This window comes from Salmo salar, chromosome 17 (genome assembly GCF_965601325.2).
Source record: "Salmo salar chromosome 17, fSalSal1, whole genome shotgun sequence".
Lineage (NCBI taxonomy): Eukaryota > Metazoa > Chordata > Actinopteri > Salmoniformes > Salmonidae > Salmo > Salmo salar.
Window position 1 is genome coordinate 81,130,223 of NC_138307.1, and position 23,836 is coordinate 81,154,058.

The 23,836-nt window shown below is 43.0% G+C and overlaps 1 protein-coding gene across 1 annotated transcript in view; it reads left to right on the plus strand.

The window, feature by feature from the left end:
- LOC123731884 (thyrotropin-releasing hormone-degrading ectoenzyme) overlaps nucleotides 1-23,836 on the plus strand; it is a 464,288-nt gene that overhangs the window by 340,367 nt on the left and 100,085 nt on the right. Inside the window, exon 9 of the mRNA XM_082964249.1 lies at nucleotides 809-996. Within this exon, the coding sequence (XP_082820375.1) occupies nucleotides 809-996 (188 nt within the window). The remainder of the gene's footprint in view (nucleotides 1-808; nucleotides 997-23,836) is intronic.

Consider the following 23,836-nt stretch of genomic DNA (forward strand, 5'->3'; position numbering starts at 1 on the left):
TGTTGGAGCTATAAACATAAGCATTAGGTATTACTGTACTGTTGGAGCTATAAACACAAGCATTAGGTATTACTGTACGGTTGGAGCTATAAACACAAGCATTATATATTACTTTGCTGTTGGAGCTATAAACACAAGCATTAGGTATTACTGTACTGTTGGAGCTATAAACACAAGCATTATATATTACTGTACTGTTGGAGCTAGAAACACAAGCATTATATATTACTGTACTGTTGGAGCTATAAACACAAGCATTAGATATTACTGTACTGTTGGAGCTAGAAACACAAGCATTATGTATTACTGTACTGTTGGAGCTATAAACACAAGCTTTATGTATTACTGTACTGTTGGAGCTATAAACACAAGCATTAGGTATTACTGTACTGTTGGAGCTATAAACACAAGCATTATATATTACAGTACTGTTGGAGCTATAAACACAAGCATTATATATTACTGTACTGTTGGAGCTAGAAACACAAGCATTATATATTACTGTACTGTTGGAGCTATAAACACAAGCATTTTGTATTACTGTACTGTTGGAGCTATAAACACAAGCATTATATATTACTGTACTGTTGGAGCTAGAAACACAAGCATTAGGTATTATTGTACTTTTGGAGCTAGAAACACAAGCATTATGTATTACTGCACTGTTGGAGCTAGAAACACAAGCATTATCTGGATATCTGTAAGATATGTGTAAGTGACCAATAACATTTGATTTGATTTGACCGACAGACCAATGTCTGACTGATTAAATGGTTAATTGGTTAATTGATTCCTCATATCCCCCCAGGCCATGCAGAAGGAAGGGAAGGACATCAACATTAAGGAGGTGATGGACTGCTGGACCCTCCAGATGGGTTATCCTGTTGTGACCATCAGTAAGAACTACAGTCTGGACCACAGCGTCACCATCACACAGGAACACTTTGTCTACGACAGGGACGCCAAGATCAGAGACCCTGACCTTTTCAACAGAAGGTAGGTACTGTCAGCTGAGGACTGCAGACTTTTTTATTTGGGTTTTTAACCCTTCTTTATATTATTATTGTTATTATTATTATTATTTTATTGGTCTCACTTCCACAACAACAAAGAGTGCAAAGCGAGAAGCTAATACCATGTATGAAGAAACTAGTCTTCTCCTGTCCACACAGTGGAGGTAACAGACAGCTAGTCTTCTCCTGTCCACACAGTGCAGATAACAGACAGCTAGTCTTCTCCTGTCCACACAGTGGAGGTAACAGACAGCTAGTCTTCTCCTGTCCACACAGTGGAGGTAACAGACAGCTAGTCTTCTCCTGTCCACACAGTGGAGGTAACAGACAACTAGTCTTCTCCTGTCCACACAGTGGAGGTAACAGACAGCTAGTCTTCTCCTGTCCACACAGTGGAGGTAACAGACAGCTAGTCTTCTCCTGTCCACACAGTGCAGATAACAGACAGCTAGTCTTCTCCTGTCCACACAGTGGAGGTAACAGACAGCTAGTCTTCTCCTGTCCACACAGTGGAGGTAACAGACAGCTAGTCTTCTCCTGTCCACACAGTGGAGGTAACAGACAACTAGTCTTCTCCTGTCCACACAGTGGAGGTAACAGACAACTAGTCTTCTCCTGTCCAAACAGTGGAGGTAACAGACAACTAGTCTTCTCCTGTCCACACAGTGGAGGTAACAGACAGCTAGTCTTCTCCTGTCCACACAGTGGAGGTAACAGACAACTAGTCTTCTCCTGTCCACACAGTGGAGGTAACAGACAGCTAGTCTTCTCCTGTCCACACAGTGGAGGTAACAGACAGCTAGTCTTCTCCTGTCCACACAGTGGAGGTAACAGACAGCTAGTCTTCTCCTGTCCACACAGTGGAGGTAACAGACAGCTAGTCTTCTCCTGTCCACACAGTGGAGGTAACAGACAACTAGTCTTCTCCTGTCCACACAGTGGAGGTAACAGACAACTAGTCTTCTCCTGTCCACACAGTGGAGGTAACAGACAACTAGTCTTCTCCTGGCCACACAGTGGAGGTAACAGACAACTAGTCTTCTCCTGTCCACACAGTGGAGGTAACAGACAACTAGTCTTCTCCTTTCCACACAGTGGAGGTAACAGACAACTAGTCTTCTCCTGTCCACACAGTGGAGGTAACAGACAACTAGTCTTCTCCTGTCCACACAGTGGAGGGAACAGACAGCTAGTCTTCTCCTGTCCACACAGTGGAGGTAACAGACAGCTAGTCTTCTCCTGTCCACACAGTGGAGGTAACAGACAACTAGTCTTCTCCTGTCCACACAGTGGAGGTAACAGACAACTAGTCTTCTCCTGTCCACACAGTGGAGGTAACAGACAACTAGTCTTCTCCTGTCCACAGAGTGGCGGTAACAGACAGTTAGTCTTCTCCTGTCCACACAGTGGATGTAACAGACAGTTAGTCTTCTCCTGTCCACACAGTGGAGGTAACAGACAACTAGTCTTCTCCTGTCCACACAGTGGAGGTAACAGACAACTAGTCTTCTCCTGTCCACACAGTGGAGGTAACAGACAACTAGTCTTCTCCTGTCCACACAGTGGAGGGAACAGACAGCTAGTCTTCTCCTGTCCACACAGTGGAGGTAACAGACAACTAGTCTTCTCCTGTCCACACAGTGGAGGTAACAGACAACTAGTCTTCTCCTGTCCACACAGTGGAGGGAACAGACAGCTAGTCTTCTCCTGTCCACACAGTGGAGGTAACAGACAGCTAGTCTTCTCCTGTCCACACAGTGGAGGTAACAGACAACTAGTCTTCTCCTGTCCACACAGTGGAGGTAACAGACAACTAGTCTTCTCCTGTCCACACAGTGGAGGTAACAGACAACTAGTCTTCTCCTGTCCACACAGTGGAGGTAACAGACAACTAGTCTTCTCCTGTCCACACAGTGGAGGTAACAGACAACTAGTCTTCTCCTGTCCACACAGTGGAGGTAACAGACAGCTAGTCTTCTCCTGTCCACACAGTGGAGGTAACAGACAACTAGTCTTCTCCTGTCCACACAGTGGAGGTAACAGACAACTAGTCTTCTCCTGTCCACACAGTGGAGGTAACAGACAGTTAGTCTTCTCCTGTCCACACAGTGGAGGTAACGGACAACTAGTCTTCTCCTGTCCACACAGTGGAGGTAACAGACAACTAGTCTTCTCCTGTCCACACAGTGGAGGTAACAGACAACTAGTTTTCTCCTGTCCACACAGTGGAGGTAACAGACAACTAGTCTTCTCCTTTCCACACAGTGGAGGTAACAGACAACTAGTCTTCTCCTGTCCACACAGTGGAGGTAACAGACAACTAGTCTTCTCCTGTCCACACAGTGGAGGGAACAGACAGCTAGTCTTCTCCTGTCCACACAGTGGAGGTAACAGACAGCTAGTCTTCTCCTGTCCACACAGTGGAGGTAACAGACAGTTAGTCTTCTCCTTTCCACACAGTGGAGGTAACAGACAACTAGTCTTCTCCTGTCCACACAGTGGAGGTAACAGACAACTAGTCTTCTCCTGTCCACACAGTGGAGGTAACAGACAACTAGTCTTCTCCTGTCCACAGAGTGGCGGTAACAGACAGTTAGTCTTCTCCTGTCCACACAGTGGATGTAACAGACAGTTAGTCTTCTCCTGTCCACACAGTGGAGGTAACAGACAACTAGTCTTCTCCTGTCCACACAGTGGAGGTAACAGACAACTAGTCTTCTCCTGTCCACACAGTGGAGGTAACAGACAACTAGTCTTCTCCTGTCCACACAGTGGAGGTAACAGACAGCTAGTCTTCTCCTGTCCACACAGTGGAGGTAACAGACAACTAGTCTTCTCCTGTCCACACAGTGGAGGTAACAGACAACTAGTCTTCTCCTGTCCACACAGTGGAGGTAACAGACAGTTAGTCTTCTCCTGTCCACACAGTGGAGGTAACGGACAACTAGTCTTCTCCTGTCCACACAGTGGAGGTAACAGACAACTAGTCTTCTCCTGTCCACACAGTGGAGGTAACAGACAACTAGTTTTCTCCTGTCCACACAGTGGAGGTAACAGACAACTAGTCCTCTCCTGTCCACACAGTGGAGGTAACAGACAGCTAGTCTTCTCCTGTCCACACAGTGGAGGTAACAGACAGCTAGTCTTCTCCTGTCCACACAGTGGAGGTAACAGACAGCTAGTCTTCTCCTGTCCACACAGTGGAGGTAACAGACAGCTAGTCTTCTCCTGTCCACACAGTGGAGGTAACAGACAACTAGTCTTCTCCAGTCCACACAGTGGAGGTAACAGACAGCTAGTCTTCTCCTGTCCACACAGTGGAGGTAACAGACAACTAGTCTTCTCCTGTCCACACAGTGGAGGTAACAGACAGCTGCCGATCAGGTCTACTGTATTACTAAACTGTTCTCGCCCAGATGATCTCTCTCTCTCTTTCTCTTTTGTTGTAAATATGTATATACTATTGTTAAAGTTTGTATTGTTTCATTTGCATGTTTTATTCACACCTGCAATGTCGGAGCTCGCAGCTGAAGAATTTCACTGTACCCTGCAACTACATCTGGGTCCCTGTGCATGTGACTAATAAAACCCAATCTTATATCTCTCTCTCTCGCTTATGCAGAGCTGTGTTCAGAAGGGTAGAGCTGTATTCATTAGGGTAGAGCTGTGCTCAGAAGGGTAGAGCTGTGTTCAGAAGGGTAAAGCTGTATTCATTAGGGTAGAGCTGTGTTCAGAAGAGTAGAGCTGTGTTCAGAAGGGTAGAGCTGTGTTCAGAAGAGTAGAGCTGTGCTCAGAAGGCTAGAGCTGTGTTCAGAAGGGTAGAGCTGTGTTCAGAAGGATAGAGCTGTGCTCAGAAGGCTAGAGCTGTGTTCAGAAGGGTAGAGCTGTATTCAGAAGGGTTGAGCTGTGTTCAAAAGGGTAGAGCTGTGTTCAGAAGGGTAGAGCTGTGTTCAGAAGGGTAGAGCTGTGCTCAGAGGGTAGAGCTGTGTTCAGAAGGGTAGAGCTGTGTTCAGAAGGGTAGAGCTGTGCTCAGAAGGGTAGAGCTGTATTCAGAAGGGTAGAGCTGTGTTCAAAAGGGTAGAGCTGTGTTCAGAAGGGTAGAGCTGTGTTCAGAAGGGTAGAGCTGTGTTCAGAAGGGTAGAGCTGTGCTCAGAAGGCTAGAGCTGTGTTCAGAAGGGTAGAGCTGTGTTCAGAAGGATAGAGCTGTGCTCAGAAGGCTAGAGCTGTGTTCAGAAGGGTAGAGCTGTGTTCAGAAGGATAGAGCTGTATTCATTAGGGTCGAGCTGTGTTCAGAAGAGTAGAGCTGTGTTCAGAAGGGTAAAGCTGTATTCATTAGGGTAGAGCTGTGTTCAGAAGAGTAGAGCTATGTTCAGAAGGGTAGAGCTGTGTTCAGAAGGGTAGAGCTGTGTTCAGAAGGGTAGAGCTGTGTTCAGAAGGGTAGAGCTGTGTTCAGAAGGGTAGAGCTGTGCTCAGAAGGGTAGAGCTGTGTTCAGAAGGGTAGAGCTGTGCTCAGAAGGGTAGAGCTGTGTTCAGAAGGATAGAGCTGTGCTCAGAAGGACAGAGCTGTGTTCAGAAGGGTAGAGCTGTGTTCAGAAGGATAGAGCTGTATTCATTAGGGTAGAGCTGTGTTCAGAAGAGTAGAGCTGTGTTCAGAAGGGTAGAGCTGTGTTCAGAAGGGTAGAGCTGTATTCAGAAGGGTTGAGCTGTGTTCAAAAGGGTAGAGCTGTGTTCAGAAGGGTAGAGCTGTGTTCAGAAGGGTAGAGCTGTGCTCAGAGGGTAGAGCTGTGCTCAGAAGGGTAGAGTTGTGTTCAGAAGGGTAGAGCTGTGTTCAGAAGGGTAGAGCTGTGCTCAGAAGGGTAGAGCTGTATTCAGAAGGGTAGAGCTGTGTTCAGAAGGGTAGAGCTGTGTTCAGAAGGGTAGAGCTGTGTTCAGAAGGGTAGAGCTGTGCTCAGAAGGCTAGAGCTGTGTTCAGAGGGTAGAGCTGTGTTCAGAAGGGTAGAGCTGTGTTCAGAGGGTAGAGCTGTGCTCAGAGGGTAGAGCTGTGCTCAGAGGGTAGAGCTGTGCTCAGAGGGTAGAGCTGTGTTCAGAAGGGTAGAGCTGTGCTCAGAGGGTAGAGCTGTGTTCAGAAGGGTAGAGCTGTGTTCAGAAGGGTAGAGCTGTGTTCAGAAGGGTAGAGCTGTATTCAGAAGGGTAGAGCTGTGTTCAGAAGGGTAGAGCTGTGTTCAGAAGGGTAGAGCTGTGTTCAGAAGGGTAGAGCTGTGCTCAGAAGGGTAGAGCTGTATTCAGAAGGGTAGAGCTGTGTTCAGAAGGGTAGAGCTGTGTTCAGAAGGGTAGAGCTGTGTTCAGAAGGGTAGAGCTGTGTTCAGAGGGTAGAGCTGTGTTCAGAAGGGTAGAGCTGTGTTCAGAAGGGTAGAGCTGTGTTCAGAGGGTAGAGCTGTGCTCAGAGGGTAGAGCTGTGCTCAGAGGGTAGAGCTGTGTTCAGAGGGTAGAGCTGTGCTCAGAGGGTAGAGCTGTGTTCAGAGGGTAGAGCTGTGTTCAGAAGGGTAGAGCTGTGTTCAGAGGGTAGAGCTGTGTTCAGAGGGTAGAGCTGTGTTCAGAAGGATAGAGCTGTGTTCAGAGGGTAGAGCTGTGCTCAGAGGGTAGAGCTGTGCTCAGAAGGGTAGAGCTGTGCTCAGAAGGGTAGAGCTGTGTTCAGAGGGTAGAGCTGTGCTCAGAGGGTAGAGCTGTGTTCAGAGGGATAGAGCTGTGTTCAGAAGGATAGAGCTGTGTTCAGAGGGTAGAGCTTTGTTCAGTAGCAGTAGTGTTCAGGAGAAGTCCTGGCAACATGTGGATGGATTAGTTTAATCTTCCATGAAGGTGACGTTAATAATTCATTCTGAACCAATCTGGTTTCCCTCCCTCGTGTTCCTCTGATTCGGGCCGGCAAGGCCGCTAGCGAGGCGAGGAGAGGGATAAGCGAGGAGAGGAGAGGCAAGGGACATCGTCTCTGCATCCTAAGACAGGGAGGAAGGGGAAAAGGATAATCGGGGAAAATTCACACCACTGAAGGCTGTAGATAATGTAGGGGAAAATTCACACCACTGAAGGCTTTAGATAATGTAGGGGAAAATTCACACCACTGAAGGCTGTAGATAATGTAGGGGAAAATTCACACCACTGAAGGCTGTAGATAATGTAGGGGAAAATTCACACCACTGAAGGCTGTAGATAATGTAGGGAAAATTCACACCACTGAAGGCTGTAGATAATGTAGGGGAAAATTCACACCACTGAAGGCTGTAGATAATGTAGGGGAAAATTCACACCACTGAAGGCTGTAGATAATGTAGGGGAAAATTCACACCACTGAAGGCTGTAGATAATGTAGGGGAAAATTCACACCACTGAAGGCTGTAGATAATGTAGGGGAAACTTCACACCACTGAAGGCTGTAGATAATGTAGGGGAAACTTCACAACACTGAAGGCTGTAGATAATGTAGGGGAAAATTCACACCACTGAAGGCTGTAGATAATGTAGGGGAAACTTCACAACACTGAAGGCTGTAGATAATGTAGGGGAAAATTCACACCACTGAAGGCTGTAGATAATGTAGGGGAAAATTCACACCACTGAAGGCTTAAGATAATGTAGGGGAAAACTTCACACCACTGAAGGCTTAAGATAATGTAGGGGAAAACTTCACACCACTGAAGGCTTTAGATAATGTAGGGGAAAATTCACACCACTGAAGGCTGTTGATAATGTAGGGGAAAATTCACACCACTGAAGGCTGTAGATAATGTAGGGGAAAACTTCACACCACTGAAGGCTGTAGATAATGTAGGGGAAAATTCACACCACTGAAGGCTGTAGATAATGTAGGGGAAAATTCACACCACTGAAGGCTTTAGATAATGTAGGGGAAAATTCACACCACTGAAGGCTGTAGATAATGTAGGGGAAAATTCACACCACTGAAGGCTTTAGATAATGTAGGGGAAAACTTCACACCACTGAAGGCTGTAGTTAATGTAGCCTGTCCAATAGATGCCTCCATAATATTTCTAAAATGCTCTTCTGCAGGGCACGTACTGTACTGACAGGGCACGTAAACCCCCTCTCGGTTGTCAATGGCAACCTTTATCTCCCGTCCTCACCTGCCGTTGGTAGACTTGTTTTTTCGGTCTTAGCGTGCTTCTTCTGAAAGCTTACTGGAGAAAGAAACAACAAACAGGACTGCTAGTGGTGACTCAAACACCCCAGCTCTCTCATTTAAAACTGGTAAACACCATTAACCCTTTAAATTCCCCCAGCCCATCACAGCTGGCCACCTTGGCCTGCACTGGGCAATAATGAGAAAAGGCTTTTAAGGAATCAATAGGTAAACTAGCAGACTGCCTCACACCTCTCCCTCTTTCCTCTCTCCCTCTCTCCTCTCCCTCTTTCCTCTCTCCTCACACCTCTCCCTCTTTCCTCTCTCCCTCATACCTCTCCCTCTTTCCTCTCTCCCTCACACCTCTCCCTCTTTCCTCTCTCCCTTTCTCCTCTCCCTCTTTCCTCTCTCCTCACACCTCTCCCTCTTTCCTCTCTCCCTCATACCTCTCCCTCTTTCCTCTCTCCCTCATACCTCTCCCTCTTTCCTCTCTCCCTCATACCTCTCCCTCTTTCCTCTCTCCCTCATACCTCTCCCTCTTTCCTCTCTCCCTCATACCTCTCCCTCTTTCCTTTCTCCCTCATACCTCTCCCTCTTTCCTCTCTCCCTCATACCTCTCCCTCTTTCCTCTCTCCCTTTCTTTTCTTTTCTTTTCTCTCTCTCTCTCTCTCTCTCTCTCTCTCTCTCTCTCTCTCTCTCTCTCTCTCTCTCTCTCTCTCTCTCTCTCTCTCTAATTGGCGCTGGAGGGATGGCTGCTGTTTTACAGGCTCTGAACCAACTCTTCTGGACACCAGAACAGTGATTACTCACCTCAAACTGTTTCTTTTTTACATGCACCTGAATACAACAGGTGTAGTAGACCTTACAGTGAAATGCTGAATACAACAGGTGTAGTAGACCTCACAGTGAAATGCTGAATACAACAGGTGTAGACCTTACAGTGAAATGCTGAATACAACAGGGTGTAGACCTTACAGTGAAATGCTGAATACAACAGGTGTAGACCTTACAGTGAAATGCTGAATACAACAGGTGTAGTAGACCTTACAGTGAAATGCTGAATACAACAGGTGTAGTAGACCTTACAGTGAAATGCTGAATACAACAGGTGTAGTAGACCTTACAGTGAAATGCTGAATACAACAGGTGTAGTAGACCTTACAGTGAAATGCTGAATACAACAGGTGTAGTAGACCTTACAGTGAAATGCTGAATACAACAGGTGTAGTAGACCTTACAGTGAAATGCTGAATACAACAGGTGTAGTAGACCTTACAGTGAAATGCTGAATACAACAGGTGTAGTAGACCTTACAGTGAAATGCTGAATACAACAGGTGTAGTAGACCTTACAGTGAAATGCTGAATACAACAGGTGTAGTAGACCTTACAGTGAAATGCTGAATAAAACAGGTGTAGTAGACCTTACAGTGAAATGCTGAATACAACAGGTGTAGTAGACCTTACAGTGAAATGCTGAATACAACAGGTGTAGACCTTACAGTGAAATGCTGAATACAACAGGTGTAGACCTTACAGTGAAATGCTGAATACAACAGGTGTAGTAGACCTTACAGTGAAATGCTGAATACAACAGGTGTAGTAGACCTTACAGTGAAATGCTGAATACAACAGGTGTAGTATACCTTACAGTGAAATGCTGAATACAACAGGTGTAGTAGACCTTACAGTGAAATGCTGAATACAACAGGTGTAGTAGACCTTACAGTGAAATGCTGAATACAACAGGTGTAGACCTTACAGTGAAATGCTTACTTACAAACCCTTAACCAACAATGCAGTTTTAAGAACAAAAACTGTTGAGAAAGTATTTACTAAAATAAACTGAAGTAAAAAATAATTAATTCAAAAAGAAGAAATTGAAAAATAACAAATAATGAAAGAGCAACATTAAAATAGTTCATTGAGGTAATATGTACAGTACGTGTGGGGGGGGGGGGGGGGGTGTCAATGCAAATAGTCTTATTAAGAAGCCTTGTTATTTTTATGTAATTTTATTGTGTTACTTTTTATTAAATGTTTTAATTTATTTAGTAAATATTTTCTTAACTCTATTTCTTGAACAGCGTTGTTGGTTAAGGGCTTGTAACTAAGCATTTCACGGTAAGGTCTACACCTGTTGTATTCGGCGCATGTGACAAATAAAATGTGATTTGATTTGATAAACTGTCTTCTTTGATCCATAAATGAAAACCGCGGGTGAAGTGGGGGTAAACACTGGGGGTGAAGTGGGGGTGAACACTGGGGGTGAACACTGTGGGTGAAGTGGGGGTGCACACTGGGGGTGAAGTGGGGGTGAACACTGGGGGTGAAGTGGGGGTGAACACTGGGGGTGAACACTGTGGGTGAAGTGGGGGTGAACACTGGGGGTGAAGTGGGGGTGAAGTGGGGGTGAACACTGGGGGCGGAGTAGGGGTGAATACTGGGGGTGAAGTGGGGGTGAACACTGGGGGTGAAATGGGGGTGAACACTGGGGGTGAAGTGGGGGTGAACACTGGGGGTGAAGTGGGGGTGAACACTGGGGGTGAAGTGGGGGTGAACACTGGGGGTGAAATGGGGGTGAACACTGGGGGTGAAGTGGGGGTGAACACTGGGGGGGAAGTGGACGTCGCAGTAGTAGAGTTGTAACCCCAGCAATTTGTGAAATTCTGTTATATGAAATTACGTCAAGGTATGCAGGAAGGGTATATCCATCACTCTCCATATGGTAGGAAGACCGGCAGCATATCTAGGTGTGTTGTTAATGGCAGCATATCTAGGTCTGTTGTTAATGGCAGCATATCTAGGTGTGTTGTTAATGGCAGCATATCTAGGTGTGTTGTTAATGGCAGCATATCTAGGTGTGTTGTTAATGGCAACATATCTAGGTCTGTTGTTAATGGCAGCATATCTAGGTCTGTTGTTAATACAATGGCTGCATATCTAGGTCTGTTGTTAATGGCAGCATATCTAGGTCTGTTGTTAATGGCAGCATATCTAGGTGTGTTGTTAATGGCAGCATATCTAGGTGTGTTGTTAATGGCAAGATATCTAGGTTTGTTGTTAATGGCAGCATATCTAGGTGTGTTGTTACTGGCAGCATATCTAGGTGTGTTGTTAATATAATGGCAGCATATCTAGGTGTGTTGTTAATGGCAGCATATCTAGGTGTGTTGTTAATATAATGGCAGCATATCTAGGTGTGTTGTTAATGGCAGCATATCTAGGTGTGTTGTTAATATAATGGCAGCATATCTAGGTGTGTTGTTAATATAATGGCAGCATATCTAGGTGTGTTGTTAATATAATGGCAGCATATCTAGGTGTGTTGTTAATGGCAGCATATCTAGGTGTGTTGTTAATATAATGGCAGCATATCTAGGTGTGTTGTTAATATAATGGCAGCATATCTAGGTGTGTTGTTAATATAATGGCAGCATATCTAGGTGTGTTGTTAATATAATGGCAGCATATCTAGGTGTGTTGTTAATATAATGGCAGCATATCTAGGTGTGTTGTTAATACAATGGCAGCATATCTAGGTGTGTTGTTAATATAATGGCAGTCTCAGACATCAATACACATGCTTAAGGCCCGATGCTCCACTTGGTGTGATGAGGCCCGAGCTCCACTTGATGTGATGAGGCCTCATGCTCCACTTGGTGTGATGCTCCACTTGGTGAGATGAGGCCCGATGCTCCACTTGATGTGATGAGGCCTCATGCTCCACTTGGTGTGATGCTCCACTTGGTGTGATGCCTGATGCTCCACTTGGTGTGATGAGGCCCGATGCTGCACTTGGTGTGATGAGGCCCGATGCTGCACTTGGTGTGATGAGGCCCGATGCTGCACTTGGTGTGATGAGGCCTGATGCTCCACTTGGTGTGATGCTCCACTTGGTGTGATGCTCCACTTGGTGTGATGCTCCATTTGGTGTGATGAAGCCTGATGCTCCACTTGGTGTGATGAGGCCGATGCTCACTTGGTGTGATGAGGCCCGATGCTCCACTTGGTGTGATGAGGCCCGATGCTCCACTTGGTGTGATGAGGCCTGATGCTCCACTTGGTGTGATGAGGCCCGATGCTCCACTTGGTATGATGAGGCCCGATGCTCCACATGGTGTGATGAGGCCCGATGCTCCACTTGGTGTGATGCTCAACTTGGTATGATGAGGCCCGATGCTCCACTTGGTGTGATGAGGCCCGATGCTCCACTTGGTGTGTTGAGGCCTGATGCTCCACTTGGTGTGATGAGGCCCGAGTCTCCACTTGGTGGGATGCTCCACTTGGTGTGATGAGGCCCAAGGCTCCACTTGGTGTGATGAGGCCCGATGCTCCACTTGGTGTGATGAGGCCAGAGAGAGAGAAGATTTAAATACTTGTAAACTATTTCACTCTGTTCAGTAAAGTCTCAAGCCAAGCTTGGAGGTGGTGCAGGCATCGTTCATACATTCTAACAGGTGTGCATCCATTTGCATGACATTACAGTTGTGCTTTGATTATTCTGATCTAGCATCAACAGTCCTGAAGGATATTCATAAGGCTGTGGGTGGATAAACAACAGTGTATCTTGACCAGACCACCTATTATTGATTAAAGGAAGGCCAGCCAGGGAGAGAGGGAGAGGGAGGGAGAGAGAGGGAGAGAGGTAGAGAGAGGTAGAGAGGGAGAGAGGTAGAGAGAGAGAGAAGGAGAGAGAGATGTAGAGAGAGGTAGAGAGAGGCAGAGAGAGGCAGAGAGAGAGAGAGAGAGAGAAACTACAGACGGTAGAGGCCTTTGGTGTTTCCTGGTCGTGCTAGACTAGAGGCACACTTACCAGAAATAAATAATAATAGCTACCCTACTCCACAACACATGAAACATTGAACAGGCTCTATGCACGCCAGGCCAGCAGGGTAGTATCTTCTCTTTGAAAGTCAAGTGGATGATGGTTGAGTTTCTGACTCACTCCACAATTTATATTCTTCTTTCCTTCATTTTTTCCCAACAATAGAGTATCTATCTGTTCTTTTAAAAGTCAAGTTTGTTGCTCTTGAAAAACCCAATTTTTTACATTACATTTTAGTCATTTAGCAGACGCTCTTATCCAGAGCAATTTACAATTAGTGCATTCAGTCATAGTCAGTACATTCTTCCTCAATAAAGTAGCTCAGCAAAGTCAGTGCTAGTAAAAGGGAAATGATGTTGAGTGTTAGTTCATAAAAGGGTGGGTGGAGGAGGTACTGTGGGATTATTTAACATACTCTTTGAAGATGTAAGGTTTCAGATGTTTTCTGAAGATGGGCAGGGACTCTGCTGTCCTAACTTCTGGGGGAAGTTGGTTCCACCATTGGGGTGTTTTTGCAGGGTCACACCAAGGTTTTTTGTGCTCTACAATCTTGGTTTCATCAGACCAGAGAATCTTGTTTCTCATGGTCTGAGAGTCTTTAGCTGCCTTTTGGCAACGTCCAAACGGATTGTCATGTGCCTTTTACTGAGGAGTGGCTTCCTTCAGACCACTTTACCATAAAGGCCTGATTGGTGGAGTGCTGCAGAGATGGTTGTCCTTCTGGAAGGTTCTCCCATCTCCACATAGGAATTCTAGAGCTCTGTCAGAGTGACCATTGGGTTCTTGGTCACCTCCATGACCTAGGCCATTCTCCTCCGATTGCTCAGTTTGGCCGGGCAGCCAGTCTTGGTGGTTCCAAACTTCTTCCATTTAAAAATTATGTATGCCACTGTGTTCTTGGGGACCTTCAATGCTGCAGACATTTTTTGGTGCCCTTCCCCAGATCTGTGCCTCGACACATTCCTGTCTCGGAGCTCTACGGACAATTCCTTCAACCTCAAGGATGATCAATGGAAACAGGATGCATCTGAGCTCAATTTCAAGTCTCATAGCAAAGGGTCTGAATACTTATGTAAATAAGGTATTTCTGTTTTTTATTAGTAATACATTTGCAAAAAATAAATAAAAACTGTTTTTGCTTTGTCATGATGGGGTATTGTGTGTAGATTGCTGAGAAAAAAATTATATTTAATCCATTTTAGAATAAGGCTGTAATATAATAAAATGTGGAAAAAGGGAAGGGGTCTGAATACTTTCCGAATGCACTGTAAACCATCAACTTTGTGAATACCATTGGTGTTTAATATGAGGGTTTCATCATGAACTACCCCCCTCCCCCCTAATAAATATATTTAGTATATATATTTTTTTTTATGACAGGAAATGAGTTTTTAAACAGCAACATTTTCTCTCAGCCTCGTGGCAAAATGTGTACAATAGCATGATATTAGCTATAAAACTGCACATTTTCTCTCAGTTTAATAGCAACATGTGTAGAATAGCAGGGAATTATCTCTAAAACAGTAAGATTTTCTCTCAGCCTCATGGCAAAATATTTACAATAGCATGAGATTAGCTATAAAAGTGCTCAGGTTCTCTCCGCCCCATGGCAACAAAAACAGACGTAAACTGCTCTAAGCCACTATCCCCACTCCCTGACACCAGTCATGGAGAAAATAAATTGCTAAATGAAGTTAGTGGTTGAAGGCACTAAATTAATTTCCTGGTCACCTGCAGAGAACTGTGATCCGTGACTATTATAGGGGCGTTGCAATTACACCCGCTAATTACCTTCTACTCCCCCCCGGGTGTTTCCAGAACAACTAACCTGAGGCTGTACCCAAATGGCACCATATTACCTGTATAGTGCACTACTTTTGACCAGGGCCCGTTGGATGCCATTTGGGACGCTGGCCTAGTTTATTGTGTCTGGGATTCTGATTACGAGTCTGGGAGATTGTCAGAGTGCATCATAGGGGTTTTATGGATGAAGAATTGACTTGAGCTCTTAGAAATGAATCGCAACGATACTTTCGTATAGGGAAGGTGGAGCCATTTGGGTACAGCCTCAGGTTAGATGCGAGTACAGTCAGAGGACCTGAAAGATGAAATCAACGTTCAGCATGAGATGGAATTCACAGCTCAATAATCACTACGACTACGAGTAGGCTGGGGAATTTATAACTCAAGGTAGTAGTGAAGTATTCTGCTATAACTCAAGGTAGTATTGAAGTATTCCGCTATAACTCAAGGTAGTAGTGAAGTATTCTGCTATAACTCAAGGTAGTAGTGAAGTATTCTGTTATAACTCAAGGTAGTAGTGAAGTATTCTGCTATAACTCAAGGTAGTAGTGAAGTATTCTGTTATAACTCAAGGTAGTACATTTACATTTTAGTCATTTAGCAGACGCTCTTATCCAGAGCGACTTAGAGTAGTGAATGCATACATTTCATACATTTTTTTTGTATATATATTTTTTGTACTGGCTCCCCGTGGGAATCAAACCCACAACCCTGGCATTGCACACACCATGCTGGCATTGCAAACACCATGCTCTACCAACTGAGCCACAGGGAAGTAGTATTCTGCTATAACTCAAGGTAGTATTGAAGTATTCTGTTTTAACTCAAGGTAGTATTGGGGCAGCAGATAGCCTAGTGGTTTGAGAGTTGGGCCAGTAACCGAAAGGTTGCTGGATCGAATCCCCGAGCTGACAAGGTAAAAATCTGTCATTCTGCCCCAGATCAAGGCAGTTAACCCACTGGCCGTCATTGTAAATAAGAATTTGTTCTTAACTGACTTGCCTAGTTAAATAAAGGTTACACACAGTATTGAAGTATTCCATTATAACTCAAGGTTGTATTGAAGTATTCTGTTATAACTGAAGGTTGTATTGAAGTATTCTGTTATAACTCAAGGTAGTATTGCAGTATTCTGTTATAACTCAAGGTAGTATTGCAGTATTCTGTTATAACTCAAGGTAGTATTTAAGTATTCTGTTATAACTCAAGGTAGTATTGAAGTATTCTGTTATAACTCAAGGTAGTGGTGAAGTATTATGTTATAACTCAAGGTAGTGGTGAAGTATTCTGTTATAACTCAAGGTAGTGGTGAAGTATTCTGTATAAAACTGGACATCAAGTGAAAACCGCAAAGGGAAGTAATATAACAACAAAATCCTCTGAATATATTAGTTGAACTAGTGCAACTACCTGCCCGTGTGATAGACTCCATCGATACACTTTTATAATCTGAACATAAAGGATTATGGTATCCATGCAGGTGTTGCTGTATGGTTTCCTTTGTTATTGTGTTTTGAGGAAAGAAAATATATTTTAGCAATAAATGTTATTGCACCTCTGAGGACCTGTTACGCTGCTACTTGGACACAGACTGTTTGATTAAAGACTATATCAAGCTTCAGCCTCAAGTGTGTCTCTGAAGCTATAAGGAAATAAAGCCTTCTCAGAGAGAGGGAGAAAGAAAAAGAGAGGGGGAGAGAGAGAGGAAGAGAGAGAGCGACATCGAGAGAGAGATAGAGAGAGATTGTGGTGGACCTCCCCTGGAGCTTGTCATCCCTGGTCCCTCCAGCAACCTCACACCTCATTACCCTTCATATTGCACCCCTGACCCAAAAAGAGCCAGGCTGCCCACCTCGCCCTGCCCCAGCATGCCTCAGGATGCGTTCCAAATGGCGACTTAATCCCCATAGGGCTCTGAAGGGCTCAAAAGTAGTGCACTTTAAAGGGAATAGAGTTCCATTTGGGACGCTCGACCAGCCTGATCTGGCCCAGTCGGACCCTCCAGTGAAGTGGCGCTCTCAACCGACTCCGGCCGCCCGGCCAGATCGATGGACCCACCTAGGGGGTGATGATAGAGACATGATGCAGCCACTCATAGTGATGGAACATCGATCCTGAGGAGAGAGAGAGATAGAGAGATTGAGAGGGGTGGCGATAGTGAGACAGAGAAATATATATATATATATACAGTTGAAGTCGGAAGTTTACATACACCTTAGCCAAAAACATTTAAACTCAGTTTTTCAGAATTCCTGACATTTAATCCTAGTAAATATTCCCTGTCTTAGGTCAGTTAGGATCACACCTTTATTTTAAGAATGTGAAATGTCAGAATAATAGTAGAGAGAATGATTTAATTCTGTCACGTCCTGACCAGTAAAGGGGTTATTTGTTTTTTCTATGGGATTTTGTGGGTAGTTGTTCCTTGTTTAGTGTTTGTTGCACCTGACAGGACTGTGTCGTTTTGTTCTTTTTACGTATTTAGTTGTTTCTCCTTCTTCAAAATAAAAAGAAGATGAGTATACATATTCCCGCTGCGTTTTGGTCCAATCCATACGACAACCGTGACAATTTCAGCTTTTTATTTCTTTCATCACATTCCCAGTGGATCAGAAGTTTACATACACTCAATTTGTATTTGGTAGCATTGCCTTTAAATTGTTTAACTTGGGTCAAACGTTTTGGGTAGCCTTCCACAAGCTTCCCACAATAAGTTGGGTGAATTTTGGCCCATTCCTCCTGACAGAGCTGGTGTAATTGAGTCAGGTTTGTAGGCCTCGCACATGCTTTTTCAGTTCTGCCCACAAGTTTTCTATTGGATTGAGGTCAGGGCTTTGTCATGGCCACTCCAATACCTTGACTTTGTTGTATTTAAGCCATTTTGCCACAACTTTGGAATTATGCTTGGGGTCATTGTCCATTTGGAAGACCCATTTGCGACCAAGCTTTAACTTCCTGACTGATGTCTTGAGATGTTGCTTCAAAATATCCACATAATTTTCCTCGCTCATGATGCCATCTATTTTGTGATGTGCACCAGGCCCTCCTGCAGCAAAGCACCCCCACAACATGATGCTGCCACCCACGTGCTTCATGGTTGGGATGGTGTTCTTCGGCTTGCAAGCATCCCCCTTTTTCCTCCAAACATTACGATGGTCATTATGGCCAAACAATTCTATATTTGTTTCATCAGACCAGAGGACATTTCTCCAAAAAGTACGATCTTTATCCCCATGTGCAGTTGCAAACAGTAGTCTGGCTTTTTTATGGCGGTTTTGGAGCAGTGGCTTCTTCCTTGCTGAGTGGCCTTTCAGGTTATGTCGATATAGGACTCGTTTTACTGTGGATATAGATACTTTTGTACCTGTTTCCTGCAGCATCTTCACAAGGTCCTTTGCTGTTGTTCTGGGATTGATTTGCACTTTTCACACCAAAGTACGTACATCTCTAGGAGACAGAATGCGTCTCCTTCCTGAGCGGTATGACGGCTGCGTGGTCCCATGGTGTTTATACTTGCGTACTATTGTTTGTACAGATGAATGTGGTACCTTCAGGCGTTTGGAAATTTCTCCCAAGGAAGAACCAGACTTGTGGAGGTCTACAATCTTTTTTCTGAGTTCTTGGCTGATTTCTTTAGATTTTCCCATGATGTCAAGCAAAGAGGCACTGAGTTTGAAGGTAGGCCTTGAAATACATCCACAGGTACACCTCCAATTGACTCAAATTATGTAAATTAGCCTATCAGAAGCTTCTAAAGCCATGATATCATTTTCTAGAATTTTCCAAGCTGTTTAATTAAAGGCACAGTCAATTTAGTGTATGTAAACTTCTGACCCACTGGAATTGTGATACAGTGAATTATAAGTGAAATGATCTGTCTGTAAACAATTGTTGGAAAAATTACTTTGTCATGCACAAAGTAGATGTCCTAACCGACTTGCCAAAACTATAGTTTGTTAACAAGAAATTTGTGGAGTGGTTGAAAAATGAGTTTTAATGACTCCAACCTAAGTGTATGTAAACTTCCAACTTCAAATATATATATAATATATATATATATATATATATAAATATATATATAGATAGATAGATAGATAGATAGATAGATAGATAGATAGATAGATAGATAGATAGATAGATAGATAGATAGATAGATAGATAGATAGATAGATAGATAGATAGATAGATAGATAGATAGATAGATAGATAGATAGATAGATAGATAGATAGATAGATAGATAGATAGAGTATTCAGCATTTCACTGTAAGGTCTACTACACCTGTTGTATTCAGCATTTCACTGTAAGGTCTACTACACCTGTTGTATTCAGCATTTCACTGTAAGGTCTACTACACCTGTTGTATTCAGCATTTCACTGTAAGGTCTACTACACCTGTTGTATTCAGCATTTCACTGTGAGGTCTACTACACCTGTTGTATTCAGCATTTCACTGTAAGGTCTACTACACCTGTTGTATTCAGCATTTCACTGTAAGTTCTACTACACCTGCTGTATTCAGCATTTCACTGTAAGGTCTACTACACCTGTTGTATTCAGCATTTCACTGTGAGGTCTACTACACCTGTTGTATTCAGCATTTCACTGTAAGGTCTACTACACCTGTTGTATTCAGCATTTCACTGTAAGGTCTACTACACCTGTTGTATTCAGCATTTCACTGTAAGGTCTACTACACCTGTTGTATTCAGCATTTCACTGTAAGGTCTACTACACCTGTTGTATTCAGCATTTCACTGTAAGGTCTACTACACCTGTTGTATTCAGCATTTCACTGTAAGGTCTACTACACCTGTTGTATTCAGCATTTCACTGTAAGGTCTACTACACCTGTTGTATTCAGCATTTCACTGTAAGGTCTACTACACCTGTTGTATTCAGCATTTCACTGTAAGGTCTACTACACCTGTTGTATTCAGCATTTCACTGTAAGGTCTACACCTGTTGTATTCAGCATTTCACTGTGAGGTCTACTACACCTGTTGTATTCAGCATTTCACTGTAAGGTCTACTACACCTGTTGTATTCAGCATTTCACTGTAAGGTCTACTACACCTGTTGTATTCAGCATTTCACTGTAAGGTCTACTACACCTGTTGTATTCAGCATTTCACTGTAAGGTCTACACCTGTTGTATTCAGCATTTCACTGTGAGGTCTACTACACCTGTTGTATTCAGCATTTCACTGTAAGGTCTACTACACCTGTTGTATTCAGCATTTCACTGTAAGGTCTACTACACCTGTTGTATTCAGCATTTCACTGTAAGGTCTACTACACCTGTTGTATTCAGCATTTCACTGTAAGGTCTACACCTGTTGTATTCAGCATTTCACTGTAAGGTCTACTACACCTGTTGTATTCAGCATTTCACTGTGAGGTCTACTACACCTGTTGTATTCAGCATTTCACTGTGAGGTCTACTACACCTGTTGTATTCAGGTACATGTAAAAAAGAAACAGTTTGAGGTGAGTAATCACTGTTCTGGTGTCCAGAAGAGTTGGTTCAGAGCCTGTAAAACAGCAGCCATCCCTCCAGCGCCAATTAGAGAGAGAGAGAGAGAGAGAGAGAGAGAGAGAGAGAGAGAGAGAGAGAGAGAGAGAGAGAGAGAGAGAGAGAGAGAGAGAGAGAGAGAGAGAGAGAGAGAGAGAGAGAGAGAGAGAGTATAAAAACGGGGTTCTGAAAAGTAAGATAAGGCGAGGGTGAATTAAGAGGGGAGGAGGGGGAGGAGGGGGAGACGGTCAAAGGCACTTCCTGAAGAGAATTCTGAATTGATTTAATGAAGCAGCAGACTGTATTTCATGAGGCAAGAGGGACAGACCAGACCAGACTAGAGGGACAGTCCAGACCGGACCAGACAAAATAGGTTCACAGTTAACTACATAGCAGTTTGGTCAAACGAGGTAGTTTAGTACAGGCTGAGTCTCCAACTGGATCTTGTCAAAGAGCCACAATTACAAAGTCATTTGTGTCACAGCTTCAACAGTTAACTAAAGCTTGACTCCTCTTCTCTCTGCCACACTGCTGTTCCTGTTCAGCATGCACTAAAACCTCTCAGCTTAACTCACCACTGGGAACACATGTTTTTCTGTTATGGGATTCAGCTAGCTGCTTGAGGATTGTTCCTCCTGGTTAATCATACAGTAATCAGAGGATTGTTCCTCCTGGTTAGGGAATCATACAGTAATCAGAGGATTGTTCCTCCTGGTTACTCATACAGTAATCAGAGGATTGTTCCTCCTGGTTAATCATACAGTAATCAGAGGATTGCTCCTCCTGGTTAGGGAATCATACAGTAATCAGAGGATTGTTCCTCCTGGTTAATCATACAGTAATCAGAGGATTGTTCCTCCTGCTTAATCATACAGTAATCAGAGGATTGTTCCTCCTGGTTAATTACACAGTAATCAGAGTATTGTTCCTCCTGGTTAATCATACAGTAATCAGAGGATTGTTCCTCCTGGTTACTCATACAGTAATCAGAGGATTGTACCTGCTGGTTAATCATACAGTAATCAGAGGAATGTTCCTCCTGGTTAATCATACAGTAATCAGAGGATTGTTCCTCCTGGTTAATCATACAGTAATCAGAGGATTGTTCCTCCTGGTTAATCATACAGTAATCAGAGGATTGCTCCTCCTGGTTAATCATACAGTAATCAGAGGATTGTTCCTCCTGGTTAATCATACAGTAATCAGAGGATTGTTCCTCCTGGTTAATCATACAGTACTCAGAGGATTGTTCCTCCTGGTTAATCATACAGTAATCAGAGGATTGTTCCTCCTGGTTAGGGAATCATACAGTAATCAGAGGATTGTTCCTCCTGGTTACTCATACAGTAATCAGAGGATTGTTCCTCCTGGTTAATCATACAGTAATCAGAGGATTGTTCCTCCTGGTTAGGGAATCATACAGTAATCAGAGGATTGTTCCTCCTGGTTAGGGAATCATACAGTAATCAGAGGATTGTTCCTCCTGGTTAATCATACAGTAATCAGAGGATTGTTCCTCCTGGTTAATCATACAGTAATCAGAGGATTGTTCCTGCTGGTTAATCATACAGTAATCAGAGGATTGTACCTCCTGGTTAATCATACAGTAATCAGAGGATTGTTCCTCCTGGTTAATCATACAGTAATCAGAGGATTGTACCTCCTGGTTAATCATACAGTAATCAGAGGATTGTTCCTCCTCGTTAATCATACAGTAATCAGAGGAATGTTCCTCCTGGTTAATCATACAGTAATCAGAGGATTGTACCTCCTGGTTAATCATACAGTAATCAGAGGGAATGAACAGGCCTGGAGCACAGTACTTAGTCCTTCCTCTAACGCAGCTGTGTAATGGAAATGTGTTACTTCAAGAGAAAAGCAGGCTTTGCCCCAGATAAATGTGCAAGTGTTTGCCTTGCACAACACTTTCTCTCTATCCTCGCCATAAACACTGTTATGTAATTTTATTTACTGTTTCCCCCCAATTATTCACCCATATTTAATTTTTTTTCTTTTTTTTTTTTTTCTTTTTTACAATATTTCTATGTCATCACCACCAGCTCTGTGACTGGATAATATGGTTGCCCTTCATTCTAATGATAACATCCTCACTATGGATGAAATGCAGGATTGTTGCTTCTCTACATGTTGGTATTAGGTCTAGGTTTGATAATAGATTAACTACATGTTGGTATTAGGTCTAGGTTTGATAATAGATTAACTACATGTTGGTATTAGGTCTAGGTTTGATAATAGATTAACAACATGTTGGTATTAGGTCTAGGTTTGATAATATATTAACTACTGCACATGTTGGTATTAGGTCTAGGTTTGATAATTGATTAACTACATGTTGGTATTAGGTCTAGGTTTGATAATAGATTAACTACATGTTGGTATTAGGTTTGATGATAGATTAACTACATGTTGGTATTAGGTCTAGGTTTGATGATAGATTAACTACATGTTGGTATTAGGTCTAGGTTTGATAATAGGATTAACTAAATGTTGGTATTAGGTCTAGGTTTGATTATAGATTAACTACATGTTGGTATTAGGTCTAGGTTTGATGATAGATTAACTACATGTGTTGGTATTAGGTCTAGGTTTGATAATAGATTAACTAAATGTTGGTATTAGGTCTAGGTTTGATTATAGATTAACTACATGTTGGTATTAGGTCTAGGTTTGATGATAGATTAACTACATGTTGGTATTAGGTCTAGGTTTGATGATAGATTAACTACATGTTGGTATTAGGTCTAGGTTTGATAATAGATTAACTACATGTTGGTATTAGGTCTAGGTTTGATAATGGATTAACTACATGTTGGTATTAGGTTTGATGATAGATTAACTACATGTTGGTATTAGGTCTAGGTTTGATGATAGATTAACTACATGTTGGTATTAGGTCTAGGTTTGATAATAGATTAACTACATGTTGGTATTAGGTCTAGGTTTGATTATAGATTAACTACATGTTGGAATTAGGTCTAGGTTTGATAATAGATTAACTACATGTTGGTATTAGGTCTAGGTTTGATGATAGATTAACTACATGTTGGTATTAGGTCTAGGTTTGATAATAGATTAACTACATGTTGGTATTAGGTCTAGGTTTGATGATAGATTAACTACATGTTGGTATTAGGTCTAGGTTTGATGATAGATTAACTACATGTTGGTATTAGGTCTAGGTTTGATAATAGATTAACTACATGTTGGTATTAGGTCTAGGTTTGATTATAGATTAACTACATGTTGGTATTAAGTCTAGGTTTGATAATAGATTAATTACATGTTGGTATTAGGTCTAGGTTTGATGATAGATTAACTACATGTTGGTATTAGGTCTAGGTTTGATGATAGATTAACTACATGTTGGTATTAGGTCTAGGTTTGATAATAGATTAACTACATGTTGGTATTAGGTTTGATGATAGATTAACTACATGTTGGTATTAGGTCTAGGTTTGATGATAGATTAACTACATGTTGGTATTAGGTCTAGGTTTGATAATAGATTAACTACATGTTGGTA